Consider the following 14,721-nt stretch of genomic DNA (forward strand, 5'->3'; position numbering starts at 1 on the left):
ATAGCCTACATATTTTATTTATTATTGAAGATTAGTATGATCTAGTCTTTTACAATGTAAATAGCTTAATGGTAGCGCTATTTTTTGTAGAATGAAGTAAAATGTTAAAATGTATGTTCTCCCCTTAACTTGTTACAGTAAATTGACAGTTCTCCTATTAAAGAGCTCAGTTCATCGACATTTGGGATATGAACGCTTAACAGTACCTTTACCAGTCTTGATATTTAACTTAATTCTAAAGAATTATTTGAAAGGACTGGGTTATCTCACAATACCAATCATTTCCCTTTCTGCCCTATAGTTTAGAGGAAGTGAAAGTGCAACACCCTTTCATAAAGATCTGTTTTTATATTGTGTTTTTAAGTTTGTTGGTTAAAAAATTATTAGTTAAAAAATGACATTTGCCTACACTAGGGCATAAATGTTACTTTAAAGTACTACCACAGTGTGTTATGCAATAAGAACAAAGCAATGTGTATTGCGTTCGGTCAAATTATTATAATTCAGCAAGACCATCAAAAGCAATTTAACCAAGTTTATTTTTAAGACATCATAAAACCAAATGTGGACTTTTGAGTCTTTTAGTCCATGTCTCAAAGTCTTTTAATTTCTAACTATTAAGTTGACTGAATACAATTTTATTAGACATACACATTTAAAATATTTTCTTTTCAAGGAAAATGGACCAAGACAATTGATGACATCATCCTACACTCAGGGGCGTATCCATATTTTTGTCCAGTCAAATAGTCTAGAATGAGAATGTTTATTTCTTTAATATGCCTCCCATATTTGCCTGTTACATGTCAACACAGAATCCTTTAGTTATGTGAATGTGAATGAGTCTTTTTTTTAGTGCTGGGCAAAGATTAATCGCGATTAATCGCATCCAAAACAAAAGTTTGTGTTTACATAATATATGTGTGTGTACTGTGTATAATTATTTTGTATATATAAATATACACACACATATGCATGTATACATTTAAGAAATCTTTGCATATACACTGTATATATATTTATACATACATTATATTATATATAAATATACATATTTTATATATATATATATAACACATTTTTCTTAAATGTATACATGCATGTGTGTATATTTATATATACAAAATAATTATACACAGTACACATATATTATGTAAACACAAAGTTTTATTTTGGATGCGATTAATCGCGATTAATCTTTGCCCATGCAGCACTACTTTTTGTTGTTGTTGTTGTTGTCATTGTGTCTGCTTTTTTTCAAAGGTTCTTTAAAAACTTTTGGAATGTTCTGCATTCTTTTTACACAAACACAATGTGTAACTGATGAGACAGTCAGAAGAAGTTCATCAGGTCAGTGCAAAGTTTTGAAAGTACTCTGTGGTTTCCAGTAAAGCCATTGCACAGGAAACGAAAACCTCAGAGTTCAGTTACACTAATAAATCACTTATTCTTCTATATTAATCGGTCAATAGCATCTGGTCTGCAGTCAAATACTTTTGTGTTGTAATGTTAAACTTTATTTTTGACCGTTGCCATCCCAGACTTGTGATTTTCTCACGCAACTAGTTTTATGTTTCTCATAACTTGTATCACTCTCGCTTTCTTCTTAATAGGAAATCATATTTTTTTGCATGATACATGAAGAGTACCCATGAAGAGTTAATTTCGCAATTTATGACCTAAACGAGAAAACTGGTGGGCATGACATAGCTTTGACGTCAAGACAGAATGAGTATTGAGTAAAGCAACCTTTCTCTGCTAAATTAGAGAGACTCGGAAAATGAGTAAGAAGAGTGACGGACACAAACTTTACGCTCTCTGATTCATATGGTGGTTATATTTCACAACATACAGTATAGCCTAGTACGTGAACACTTTGATAAGTTATGACTTCATAGAGTCTATAGTGGGGGAAAAGCTGGCACGTCCAAATGTGTCAGCAGGATTAAGCAATGAGGGTGTGTCTTATTTTTTCTTATCTGAACAAAAATTCATTCCGAAAAAGCTGTTAGTAATACATCATCATGAGCGGAGTAATTCATCTCCTGTGATTCATTCATAAAGCATCCGCTTCTCTAATCTCACAATCTAACCCACCCAATTCAGATCACAAAGTAGCCTACACTACTAAATAAAATGAGTTCGGTTAACTAATTTAAAGGGATAATTCACCCAAAAAGGAAAATGTTTATCTGTTTATCTATCATTAATTACTCACCCTCATGTTGTTCCAGACCCGTAAGACTTTTGTTCATCTTCGGAAAAAGAGATAGTAAAACTAATCCATATAAATTAAGCGGTTTAGTCTAAACTTTCTGAAGAGATTCCATCGCTTTATGATGAACAGATTTAATTTAGGCTTTTATTCCTTATAACATATGATGTTTTATAAACAAAGTTCGGAAGGAGCACGCTCAGATAACCAATCCAATCTACTTGTCATCAAACAATTACATCTTCCCTAATCAGCATGACAAGAAGCATATATATATATATCCACTCTGTCAACTCAAATAACATTCCTTGACAGTTTTTCAGCATCCCTCCACCACCCCGACTCCTCACCCTTGGCTCTTTCTTTTACAGCCAGGAATACGGGGGTAGTACTCTAGGTTCGGGCCGAATGCCGAGCCCGGAGCCCTCTCCTCGGACAACACGCCAAATACGCTTTTATTCCATCTGACTTATTTGTAAGTGTGAACTTGTGAATGATCAGAGAACATAAACAGAAGCTTAACCGAACCTGCTTGATGCGCGAGAACAAACCTCTTCCAGAAGCTCAAACGTGCTGCGTAACACGAGAATGAACCTCATTGGTTCCTGCTGAAGCTCAAACGTGCTGCGTAACACGAGAATGAACCTCATTGGTTCCTGCTGAAGCTCAAACGTGCTGCGTAACAAAAGAATGAACCTCATTGGCTCTTGTAGAAGCTCAAACGTGCTGCGTAACACGAGAATGAACCTCATTGGCTCTTGTAGAAGCTCAAACGTGCTGCGTAACACGAGAATGAACCTCATTGGCTCTTGCTGAAGCTCAAACGTGCTGCGTAACACGAGAATGAACCTCATTGGCTCTTGTAGAAGCTCAAACGTGCTGCGTAACACGAGAATGAACCTCATTGGTTCTTGCTGAAGCTCAAACGTGCTGCGTAACAAAAGAATGAACCTCATTGGCTCTTGTAGAAGCTCAAACGTGCTGCGTAACACGAGAATGAACCTCATTGGCTCTTGTAGAAGCTCAAACGTGCTGCGTAACACGAGAATGAACCTCATTGGCTCTTGCTGAAGCTCAAACGTGCTGCGTAACACGAGAATGAACCTCATTGGCTCTTGTAGAAGCTCAAACGTGCTGCGTAACACGAGAATGAACCTCATTGGCTCTTGTAGAAGCTCAAACGTGCTGCGTAACACGAGAATGAACCTCATTGGCTCTTGTAGAAGCTCAAACGTGCTGCGTAACACGAGAATGAACCTCATTGGCTCTTGTAGAAGCTCAAACGTGCTGCGTAACACGAGAATGAACCTCATTGGCTCTTGTAGAAGCTCAAACGTGCTGCGTAACACGAGAATGAACCTCATTGGCTCTTGCTGAAGCTCAAACGTGCTGCGTAACACGAGAATGAACCTCATTGGTTCTTGCTGAAGCTCAAACGTGCTGTGTAACACGAGAATGAACCTCATTGGTTCTTGCTGAAGCTCAAACTTGCTGCGTAACACGAGAATGAACCTCATTGGCTCTTGCTGAAGCTCAAACGTGCTGCGTAACACGAGAATGAACCTCATTGGCTCTTGCTGAAGCTCAAACGTGCTGCGTAACACGAGAATGAACCTCATTGGCTCTTGCTAAAAAACTCAAACGTGATGCGTAACACAGGAATGAACCTCATTGGCTCTTGCTGAAGCTCAAACGTGCTGCGTAACACGAGAATGAACCTCATTGGCTCTTGCAGAAGCTCAAATGTGATACGTAACACGAGAATGAACCTCATTGGCTCTTGCTGAAACTCAAACGTGCTGCGTAACACACGAATGAACCTCATTGGTTCTTGCTGAAGCTCAAACGTGCTGCGTAACTCGAGAATGAACCTCATTGGTTCTTGCTGAAGCTCAAATGTGATGCGTAACACGAGAATGAACCTCATTGGCTCTTGCAGAAGCTCAAATGTGCTGCGTAACACGAGAATGAACCTCATTGGCTCTTGCAGAAGCTCAAACGTGCTGAGTAACAGGAGAATGAACCTCATTGGCTCTTGCAGAAGCTCAAATGTGATGCGTAACACGAGAATGAACCTCATTGGCTCTTGCAGAAGCTCAAATGTGCTGCGTAACACGAGAATGAACCTCATTGGCTCTTGCAGAAGCTCAAACGTGCTGAGTAACAGGAGAATGAACCTCATTGGTTCTTGCAGAAGCTCAAATGTGCTGCGTAACACGAGAATGAACCTCATTGGCTCTTGCAGAAGCTCAAATGTGATGCGTAACACGAGAATGACCCTCATTGGTTCTTGCAGAAGCTCAAATGTGCTGCGTAACACGAGAATGAACCTCATTGGCTCTTGTAGAAGCTCAAATGTGCTGCGTAACACGAGAATGAACCTCATTGGCTCTTGCAGAAGCTCAAACGTGCTGCGTAACACGAGAATGAACCTCATTGGTACTTGCACGTCAAGTGAAAATGTTTGAGCTGCTGTTTATCACAACTGATGTGTAAGTTGAAGAAAGTTTATATGTGAATAAAAGCCTAAATTCATTATGTTCATCTTCATCATATAAAGCAATTGAGTCTCTTTAGAATATTTGGACTAAACCACTCAATTCATATGGATTAGTTTAATGATCTCTTTATGAACTTTTTGAAGCGTCAAAGTGTCAGTTGAATATCTGTCAATGGAGAGACAGAAATCTCGCAGATTTCATCAAAAATATATTAATTTGTGTTCTGAAGATGAACGAAAGTCTTACGTGTTTGGAACGACATAAGGGTGAGTAATTACAGTAATGACAGAATTTTCATTTTTGGGCGAACTATCCCTTTAAGTAATTTGACTGAACTGTAATATTGTCTAATTGGTAGTTATCATTCTGTGAAAGCTTTCGCAAGCTTTGCTGCCATACGGTAAGAGCAGGGTTATTGTGGAGACACCGAATGCTGAAGATTCACAGAATGAGGATTACCACCCAGACAAGCCCAAACTGTCCATGAGAAAACACTGATCTTGAATCATGGAGTGCCCTCTAGAGGCAGAGGCCATATTTACTGCTCTAAATGTCTCTCTATTTTGGGTTCTGACTCAGAGGTCAGCCCTTCAACCCTGTTCCTGGAGACCCACTGACCTGCAAAGTTTATATCCAACTTGCTTCAGCTTGTGATTTTGAAGTGATCCTGAAGAGCTCTTTTAGCTGGTTCAGGTGTTTGGAGATAAACTCTGGAGGACAGTGGTTCCCCAGGATTAGGGTTGAAGACCTCTGCTCTACTAGTGAACCAATCAATGCATGCTATATAGATTTGCATTATATACTAGGCTAAGTATAATGTCAATAGTATGTGAAATGTGTGTTTGCATAGAATAACTGGATGACCTAATACAAGGCAAAAGTGTGATGTATAGACTTGACCTATTTTTGATTGTGACAATGAATCTGAATTATAGAGAAAAAAAATTATGGGAGTTTTGTTATTATCACGACACAATATTACAAATTCATTGGATTTTGAGGGCAAAAAAATGCTGACTTCATGATAAGGGCTCCATGCTGCATCTAACATATGTGTCTAACAGAAATCTCTCTGCTTAAATTATATAGAGCAAACTGATTCATACCGGAAACTCCCTTTGAGCTATTAATTAAGAGAACTCATAAGCTCAAAAGAGTCATTTGTTGAATGATAATTAACTATATTAAATTACACAAATATACTTTATTTATTAACCAATGGTGTTGCTGACCTTCAATGAACTAATTCAACCATAAAAAAAATATTTATAAAAAACAAAAATGACTTTAGATGAGATTTAAAAATAAAAGAACTTCCTTCTCCTGTATCCTATTGTTCTTTAATCCGGGTTAGTTTGAGCGGCGTCCTCTACTGTACAGGTGTAAATATACATTTCCTTCAACCTGAGGCTTATTCATATCATTTTGTTGTGAAAGGGCCTTTACATTTGCAAAAAATACAACTTTCTTTGTTGTCATAAAAAAACAAAAAGTCCAGCGAGGTGAGAAAAAGTAATGCAAAAGTAATGTAACGCATTACTTTTCATAAAAGGTAACTAAGTAACGCAGTTAGTTACTTTTTTGGGGGAGCAACGCAATATTGTAATTTTGAAAGTAACTTTCCCCAACACTAATAGTATTCATAAAACTGGAAGCAAGAAGACATACTACTTCCGGCAAGATGCTACGTCTGAATTTCATTCATACTGCACACATTCATATATAGAACATATTTTTTAACGGTCGTGATATAAGTTTCAAATCAAATAGAGGACCACACTATGTGATTTTTCTGACACAGCGATTGCCAGATCATTCTGTTCTTTTGACATGCGCATCTTGTGACATCACATCCTGTTTTCGGTTCGTTATATGTCTTTGGTTCGTGTTGTAGGCATATTTAAGTAGAACTGAACCAGAGTTTGTTTGGAAGTGCACGAGGCCCAACTTTTCAGGGGTTTTCAATCCGTCTGGTTTACACGCTTGGGTTCAGATGGCACACTTATTCAAATGAACCGCACTAAAAGAGCAATCGCACCTGAGTTCGTTTTAATCCAAACCTTGCAAGTGTGAACAAACACACCTGTAAAAATAATGCTTCCAGAAGGTGAACAATTCTTAATTTGTTATTGGTGTAAAGAACATTTTATAATCTAAAGAACCTTTTTTTTTAACACTATAAATAACTTTTTATTAATATGTAAACGGTTCTTCATGTAACCATAGAGGCCAACTTTATTTTAAGAGTGTTAATCAACAGAACAATACTGCTAACTACCACAGTAGTCTATAGTTATGCTCTATAATATAGCACAAGCACCTATTAAACATATTGGCATTATTATTGTATAAATATAAGCTATATTTGTGTACCTCGAATGTGTTCAAATATTGAAATTTAACATCTAGGCCTATGCAAAATAATCCTTGACACATTTCTCATTTAAAGCCATTGCTGTTTGGAATATGTGATTGTGTTTTGATGTACATGTGAACAATAATCATATACATTCTTCTTTCCCCTTTTGTATGTGGATCATTCATTGTCAAACTGTCATTTGCTTGACAAAAAAAAATGTATGCCACTGCCCACTGACATGCTTTTAAAGCTTTAATTATCCAATTTTTGGGCCTTAAAACACTTTAAAATGCAAGTGTAGATCAAGAAAATCAAAAATTCCTCTGGGGGGTATGCCCCCGAACCCCCCTACCAAGATCACTTCTGGGACCCCAGTAGGCTATTTAAAACTTCCTGTATATGACCCTGGGTGGAGACCATTTGTGCAAAAATATTTCATTAGCCACTCCCACATTAAATATGGGCTCAATCACTGTTATAAATATGAGGGGGTCCTTGGAAATGTTTTTCCCCTGTAAGGGGTCCCTGGCTCCAAAATGTTTGAGAACCCCTGCTCTATATTGTACACAGTATTCTCATTTCCAGTTGACACGCAACACCAGAATGACCTACTGTATAGTAAATGGCCATTTATTGCATCTGTCATGTGAAAAATGAATAAAAAACGTGCAGTTGAAGAAACCGTAAGGATGATGGTTAATTAAGCTTCTGACAAAATCATGTCTTTAATGCAACATATTATTCATGCAACAATCATGTTTGGCTGTGGTATGAATATCTGAATACAAATGTGAAAGTGCCCATTTAGTAACTTCACACAAATCAAATGTACATGTTGTGTAACGTCCTGTAATGAAATCATGTCTTGCATTAGTAGTTTGAGTAATTTCCCCCTGAAGACTGTATATGTGTGTTTAAAGGACAGGTTAGTTGCACAGGTCTGTCTGACAGCATGTGGCTGTAATATAGGGGCTGGATTGAAGAATCAGGCAGTCTCCCATGCTAATGCACCTCCGGAAGTAGGAATCTAGAGGAATGTAAAAGAATTAAAAGTAAATGAGTGTCTTTGATCATCTTGACATATTTTGCTGTAAGTCTTCCTAAACGTTCTGTATTTGCGTGCAAAATCCATTCCACACATGACAATTTAATATAGAGACTCACAGGGATGTGTGGTGAATCTGGCAGATACACAGGCGTCTTTTTTATAGCCACATGTCTCCTGTGTGGTCACACATCTTGTTCCTCCAGAGCGGGGGACACAGTTGTGACATTTCAGGGCAGAGACTACAACACAGTTCAAGTAATCGTGAACTATTGCAAAACACTATTGCATTAAGATGGAAACATTTAGCTTTTAATATGAATGCGGTAAAAACATGACAGTTATTGGTTTGCACAATCAGACTCCTTAGATAAAGGACATAGTTACGGCTGTGCTGAGACACTGGACTTCTGCCATTAAACACGCAAACCCACCGTTCGCCAACACCAGGGTGAGAACAAGAGCCAGCAGCAGAGCCTTCATCATTCTGTTGAATAAATCATAATCAGTACTTAATGGAATAGATACATTAAGTCATAATCATAATAAAAAAAAAACACACATTCCATTTACTAATCAATCGTATTTGTTATTAGAACAGTGTTAAAGTATCAGCCATGCTCATTCTTTGACAACAGTTATGAAACATTTAATGCACCCTTTAAAGTATGATTCTCATAACTACTTCAATTTATTGCATAATGAGGAGTATTATTTAATATAGTTGTTTTCATGAAAATATGTTACAATGCAAAATGCAGTTATTTAGATTTTAGGGTGAGAAATGACACGCACGTAACAGTTTTCTCTAAATTATTGTTAAATTATCTTTTCATTTCTTATTCTAATCAGAGAACAATAGGACTGTCAAAGAGTTATTAAAACACAGTTATGCTTGTCAAGGTCCAATACTTATTTTCATACAATTATATATATATATATATATATATACACAACAAAGTTGCATAATGCTGTAAACGTACCTTGACTGTGAAGCAGAGCTGAATAGTTGATACACACCTGTGTTGTGTGTCCCTTATATACTGTGATGCTGTAAAGTTCCCGGAATCTTTGGATTCAGGCCAAAGAAACTAGTAACACAATTTGATCATTGTGTATTCCTGGCTCAGTTTCAGATGATACGTGCCACTTTTATTGGTTTATTGGGTCAGTGTGGTTGTGTAACTTTTGTTTTGATTCTGATCTGGTCTTTTCCAGTTGTGCAACAAAAGATACATTTGTCTTTCCCTTATCGTATTAAATGTGCTTAAGCAACATTTACTGGAACGTTTGATGAAAAGTTTACATGTGGATAATGTTTTTTAGCCCTGCAGTGTTTAGCTCAAAGCCTGATCAAACTCCTGCCTTACTCTGAAGATCTTGAATATTAGGGCTGGAGTTTGTTTTGGGACCTACCTATTAGGCTTTCATGCTTGAATGTAAAAACAAAAACACACAAAAAACACATTACTATTCACATATTTTACACTATTGCAGCACCTCTATTCCAAGTCTTTCAGTAACGCTCAGTTTAGTCCCTGTCTCTATGAAGCGCAATGTGCTCTGATTGGCTGGCTGGACCAGTGTGTTGTGATTGGTCAAGCGTTTTGAGTGTGTTTGGGAAATGTCACACCCCTTCCCATAGCAGCGAGTTTCAACACACTACTAAAGCAACTCAACCACACACTACTAACGCAACTCAACCAGACCTCGACCCTTTAAACTTTTTACAGTTTTCTTACCTTTTTTCCGACCCATATATATATATATCCAAGCAAACTACACTACCAAATCTACACACACCACTGGTCAAGGTCTATAAGTAGACACTCCTTCCTTACTTTGTTTATTTTGCATTGGTGTGTGTGTGTGTGTGTGTGTGTGTGTGTGTGTGTGTGTGTGTGTGTGTGTGTGTGTGTGTGTGTGTGTGTGTGTGTGTGTGTGTGTGTGTGTGTGTGTGTGTGTGTGTGTGTGTGTGTGTGTGTGTGTGTGTGTTTGAATGAATGGACACCCAAACATGTCCTTTGAGTCCTTTCAATGTTTAAGATACAAAAGCTTTATTGGCATGGTGAAAAAAAAATCTTTACATTGCCTTAATTAAGCATTATTAAGCATTAATAACACTATACAATAAAAAAACACACTCTTTTGTCGTGACAGGAACTCACACACCTGGCAGCCTCTCTCTCTCTCTCTCTCTCACACACACACACACACACACACACACACACACACACACACACACACACACACACACACACACACACACACACACACACACACACACACACACACACACCTGGCAGCCAGGTTTGAGCTTGCTGGGCTTTCTCCTAGCTGGTCTGGGAGTTTGTCCATCTGTTTTCTGATGGAGGTATTTCTGGTGGGTTGTGAAATGGGGATAGAAAGTGTCCCTAATGTGTGTATAATTAGGACAGGATGTCAGAAAGTGCAGCTCTGTTTACACTTGATTATCTGTGCAGTGAGGACACAGCCGCTCCTGCAGCCGTGTGTGTGTGTGTGTGTGTGTGTGTGTGTGTGTGTGTTCACTCATTCACACGTTCACATACTGTATCTTGTGAATCTGCTCTATGTGAATCCATGAACTTCATGTACCCATTAATAATCCTGAACTTAAAATAAAAGAGAGCAAAGGACTGGTATATTTGTCCCATGGTTTTATCAGACACGCTATAATCAGTGTTTATATGTAAACTGAAAATTCACATTTGTATGTTTTCATTTTTACACACTCTATGTCTTCTCCTAACATCACCTCATGTTATTTTCACGGTAATGAAATTAAAGGACTAACACCTGTGTATCTGTTCAGTCTTTAATTTTTTATATTTGGAACATATTTCAAAATGGTATTAGGCCTACTGTAGAAATTTAGCTAATTTTGTATTTTTTCATTTTTTTTACAATTACTAGGACTGATTTCTCAATACTTTTTCAAAACTCTTTATGCTGTTCTTCTAACCAACTTTCATCTTTGCACAGCTGTTAATTTCACTTTCAAAACACTTTCATTCATATCTCAAATCAACCCATTCTTCACTAGCAAAGGTTTCATCCAACAAACACAATGTGTCGCTCATTAAACAAAGGCCTAAAAAACACGAACAACATGTAGCATTACACAATGTTTTCTTTTGTAAAATGTCTTCACAAAACAAGAATGAAACATTAGCCTACTGTTTACAATTCACTGCAGTATATTTTACATCATGTTGCATATTTATACAGAACAAACATTGTTCCCCGTTTGTATAGATAGTAAGGCAAGTTTACTGTATTTACAGTAAATGGCACATTTCATACAGTGCTTTACATAGAAAAGGAATTACAGTAATATAATCACAACTGATTCATAAGAAGTAATCCACAAGAATATCGAATGATAGTACGGTATTTCATTTTTAGATTCAGAATATATTTCAATATGATATTACTGAAGAAATGTAGCAAATTGCTGTCTTATTCATTTTTGTATTATGTTAGGTTTTGAAAAGAGTATGTAATCATGTCATGTTGGTCTGTATGTACATAGTTTTGGTGGTGTCTGTGTCTAAGTGAGAAAATATTTCATGTAGACTAATTTGAAAGATTTTGTCATTAAATGCATTTTGTGCCAAAGCAATGATAAATTATTCATAGTTTAGTCTCCATAAACTGCTGTTGTGCTCACTCACTGTGGGAAGAGTTTTGAAAAAGTGACCTAAGTATTGAGAAATATGACCTAGCAATTGTAAAAAAAAAAAAAAAAAAAAAAAAAAAAACTAGGTTTGAGGTGAGAGCGACACCAAGTGGTCTGGACTGGAAGCTGCAGGTTTACATGGATTTACTGTTGAATTGTGTCATCAATTACTCACTCTCATGTCGTTCAAAACCCGTAAGAATGTAATTACACAGAACACAAATGAAGATCTTTTTGATGAAATCTGAGATTTCTCTCCATTGACAGATCATAAAGAGATCATAAAACTATAATCCATATGAATTAAGCAGTTTAGTCCAAACTTTCTGAAGAGACTCAATCTCTTTATATGATGATTGAACAGATTTAATTTAGGCTTTAATTCACATATAAACATTGATCAGTGAATATAACAGAAGCTCAACCGAACCTGCTTGAGGTGCGAGAACAAACGTTTTCCAGAAGCTCAAACGTGTTGCGTAACACGAGAATGAACCTCATTGGTTCTTGCTGAAGCTCAAACGTGTTGCGTAACACGAGAATGAACCTCATTGGTTCTTGCTGAAGCTCAAACGTGTTGCGTAACACGAGAATGAACCTCATTGGTTCTCACTGAAGCTCAAACGTGTTGCGTAACACGAGAATGAACCTCATTGGTTCTTGCTGAAGCTCAAACGTGTTGCGTAACACGAGAATGAACCTCATTGGTTCTTGCTGAAGCTCAAACGTGTTGCGTAACACGAGAATGAATCTCATTGGTTCTCCCACTTCAAGCGCGAACATCCTCGAGCTTCTGTTTACCACAACTGTGTGAGTTAATGAATGTTAATATGTGAATAAAAGCCTGAAAAAAGGGAATATACAGTATCACTGTCTGCATGAATCAAAAAGCAGAGGACATTCTGACAATGTGAGTAAAACATTTATTGTATTTTTCCGTGAATAAACCCTATAAATCAGAGAGCTGGTGAAGCCTCTTGACTTGAACTGTATTGTAGCCTAAACATAAAAGGTTTATTAGCAGTTTTATATTCTACAAAATGACCACGTTATTGCAGAGGTCCGACTGGCAGCATTTCATCTTCATGGCGGTGTTATTCTGGAGAACAGCACACTCTGTCTTACTGCTACATCTCCGAAAGCCCATGACTATATCAAACACAGAAATAAAAGCAGTTTATGAACATCATGACTTGATCTAATCACAAAGTGAACATTTATCTGCATATACTGTAATGAAATGCAAAGAATCAAACTACAGCTGCTTCTGTTTGGTAGCGTCACTGTAAGTGTTATTTTAGTTTGAATGATATACTAATATAGTTTCTATTAATAGTTTAATTTAGGTTTTTTTTTGTTTTTTTATTCCATTTTCATTTTTAGTTCAAGGTTTAGTAATTTTGTCTTTTTTTATTGTATATTTCTAGATATTATTAATTTAATTACATGTAAAATTAATTTATTTCAGTTTAATTTTTAGTTATTTTCATACATCAAGTTAACCTAAATAAAAATAAGAAATGTTTCCTTGGCAACTGGCTTTTTTTTTTACTAGAAGGGAAGTATTCGATTTCTGACACAGCATCTGTTTCCCAGTTCTGTTTAGCTTTGGTTTCCTTGGTTACTGATTGTGTACTCGTTTGTTTCTATGGTTACTTATGATTATCACCTGTGTCTCTTTGTTTGTTTGCCATGTATACCGTATACACTCCCTGTTCAATCCTTCCTCAGTTCTTGTTTGTAGATATTGTGGTTTTGCTTTCTCTCCTACGCTTCTGGATGTTGCGCGGATTATAAATAAAGTCTGTTCGTTTGTTACTCCGTTCATGCTTGCTGCAATCCACTCGTGACAATTTCAATAAAATAAAAAAAATAAAAAAATGTTTTAAGGTTTTAGTTAATTATAAAAATCCTGGTTCATGTCAAATGTTTAGACACACCTCCTCATTCTTTGTTATTTTCAATATTTTACAATTAATAAAAAATAAAGATTTAATACATTTTATAAAAAATAAAAAATAAATACTTTTTTTTAAGGACATTTATATGCATTTCTTAGTGTGAAACTGAGAGAAAGTTTAAAGTTTAAACTCACAGGGAGGGAAGTTGAATCGGGCCGCTATACAGGCATCTTTTCCAATGCCACAGGTCTCTTGAGATGACGTGCAGCGTGTTCCAGACTGAGGAACGCAGTGGTGGCATTTCAGTGCAGATCCTGCAATAGATTAGCACACATGTGCATAAATCAGCACTGATGTACAACTTTTTTTAAACCTCTCTGTAAGAAATAGTAACAGTATTGCGAAATTTTAGTATGGGGATTTTTCAGTCACAACATGATTATGTTGTATCAATAGTTTGCACAGTCAGATTCGTTAGATTAGGAACATCGTTTCGTTTATGATCTGTAGAACAGACACCGTTCTAACTAGCTTCATTTGGAGCCAGAAACTGCAGTCATGTGACATCAATGGGGAAAAAAAAGTAAATTTTTCAATTAATTTTTTTAAGTAATGTACAAATCACATTAACATACTCAGTAACATACTGAGACAATAGGGTACGTTTTAATTTTTTTTATGTGGTTATTAACTCACCATAGTTCAACACCAGAGCAAGAACAAGAGCCACCAGCAAAGTCTTCATTATTCTGTTGATTAGAGCTGACTGAGAAAATAATAATAATTATTATTAATAACAACACTCATCAGTATCTGAGTTGAGATTATGCCTGTGGGGGAATTTCATTTTTGGCCGATCAGCTTGCCCACACAGCGGCCCAGATCCGGCGGTACATGTGAAATCCGCGTGATCTGGGCCGACACTATGTTGCTGTCTGGGTGTCCAGTGATGCTTATAGCAAACAGCATGGCGTTAAAGGAAAATGAACTACTCTGTTCT

At 36.8% G+C, this 14,721-nt stretch overlaps 1 protein-coding gene across 1 annotated transcript; it reads right to left on the reverse strand.

The window, feature by feature from the left end:
- Positions 1 to 7,775: 7,775 nt before the first annotated feature.
- On the reverse strand, positions 7,776 to 9,183 carry LOC306998629 (uncharacterized protein). Its single transcript, XM_079612845.1, has 4 exons — positions 9,104 to 9,183; positions 8,555 to 8,607; positions 8,240 to 8,362; positions 7,776 to 8,102 (listed from the first exon to the last, which is right to left on the reverse strand). The coding sequence occupies exons 2-4, from the start codon at positions 8,604 to 8,606 to the stop codon at positions 8,002 to 8,004; spliced, it is 276 nt and encodes a 91-aa protein (XP_079468971.1). The 5' UTR covers position 8,607; positions 9,104 to 9,183; the 3' UTR covers positions 7,776 to 8,001.
- Positions 9,184 to 14,721: the final 5,538 nt, after the last annotated feature.

This window comes from Phoxinus phoxinus, assembly GCF_949152265.1.
Source record: "Phoxinus phoxinus genome assembly, chromosome: 5".
In the NCBI taxonomy this organism is placed as follows: Eukaryota; Metazoa; Chordata; class Actinopteri; order Cypriniformes; family Leuciscidae; genus Phoxinus; species Phoxinus phoxinus.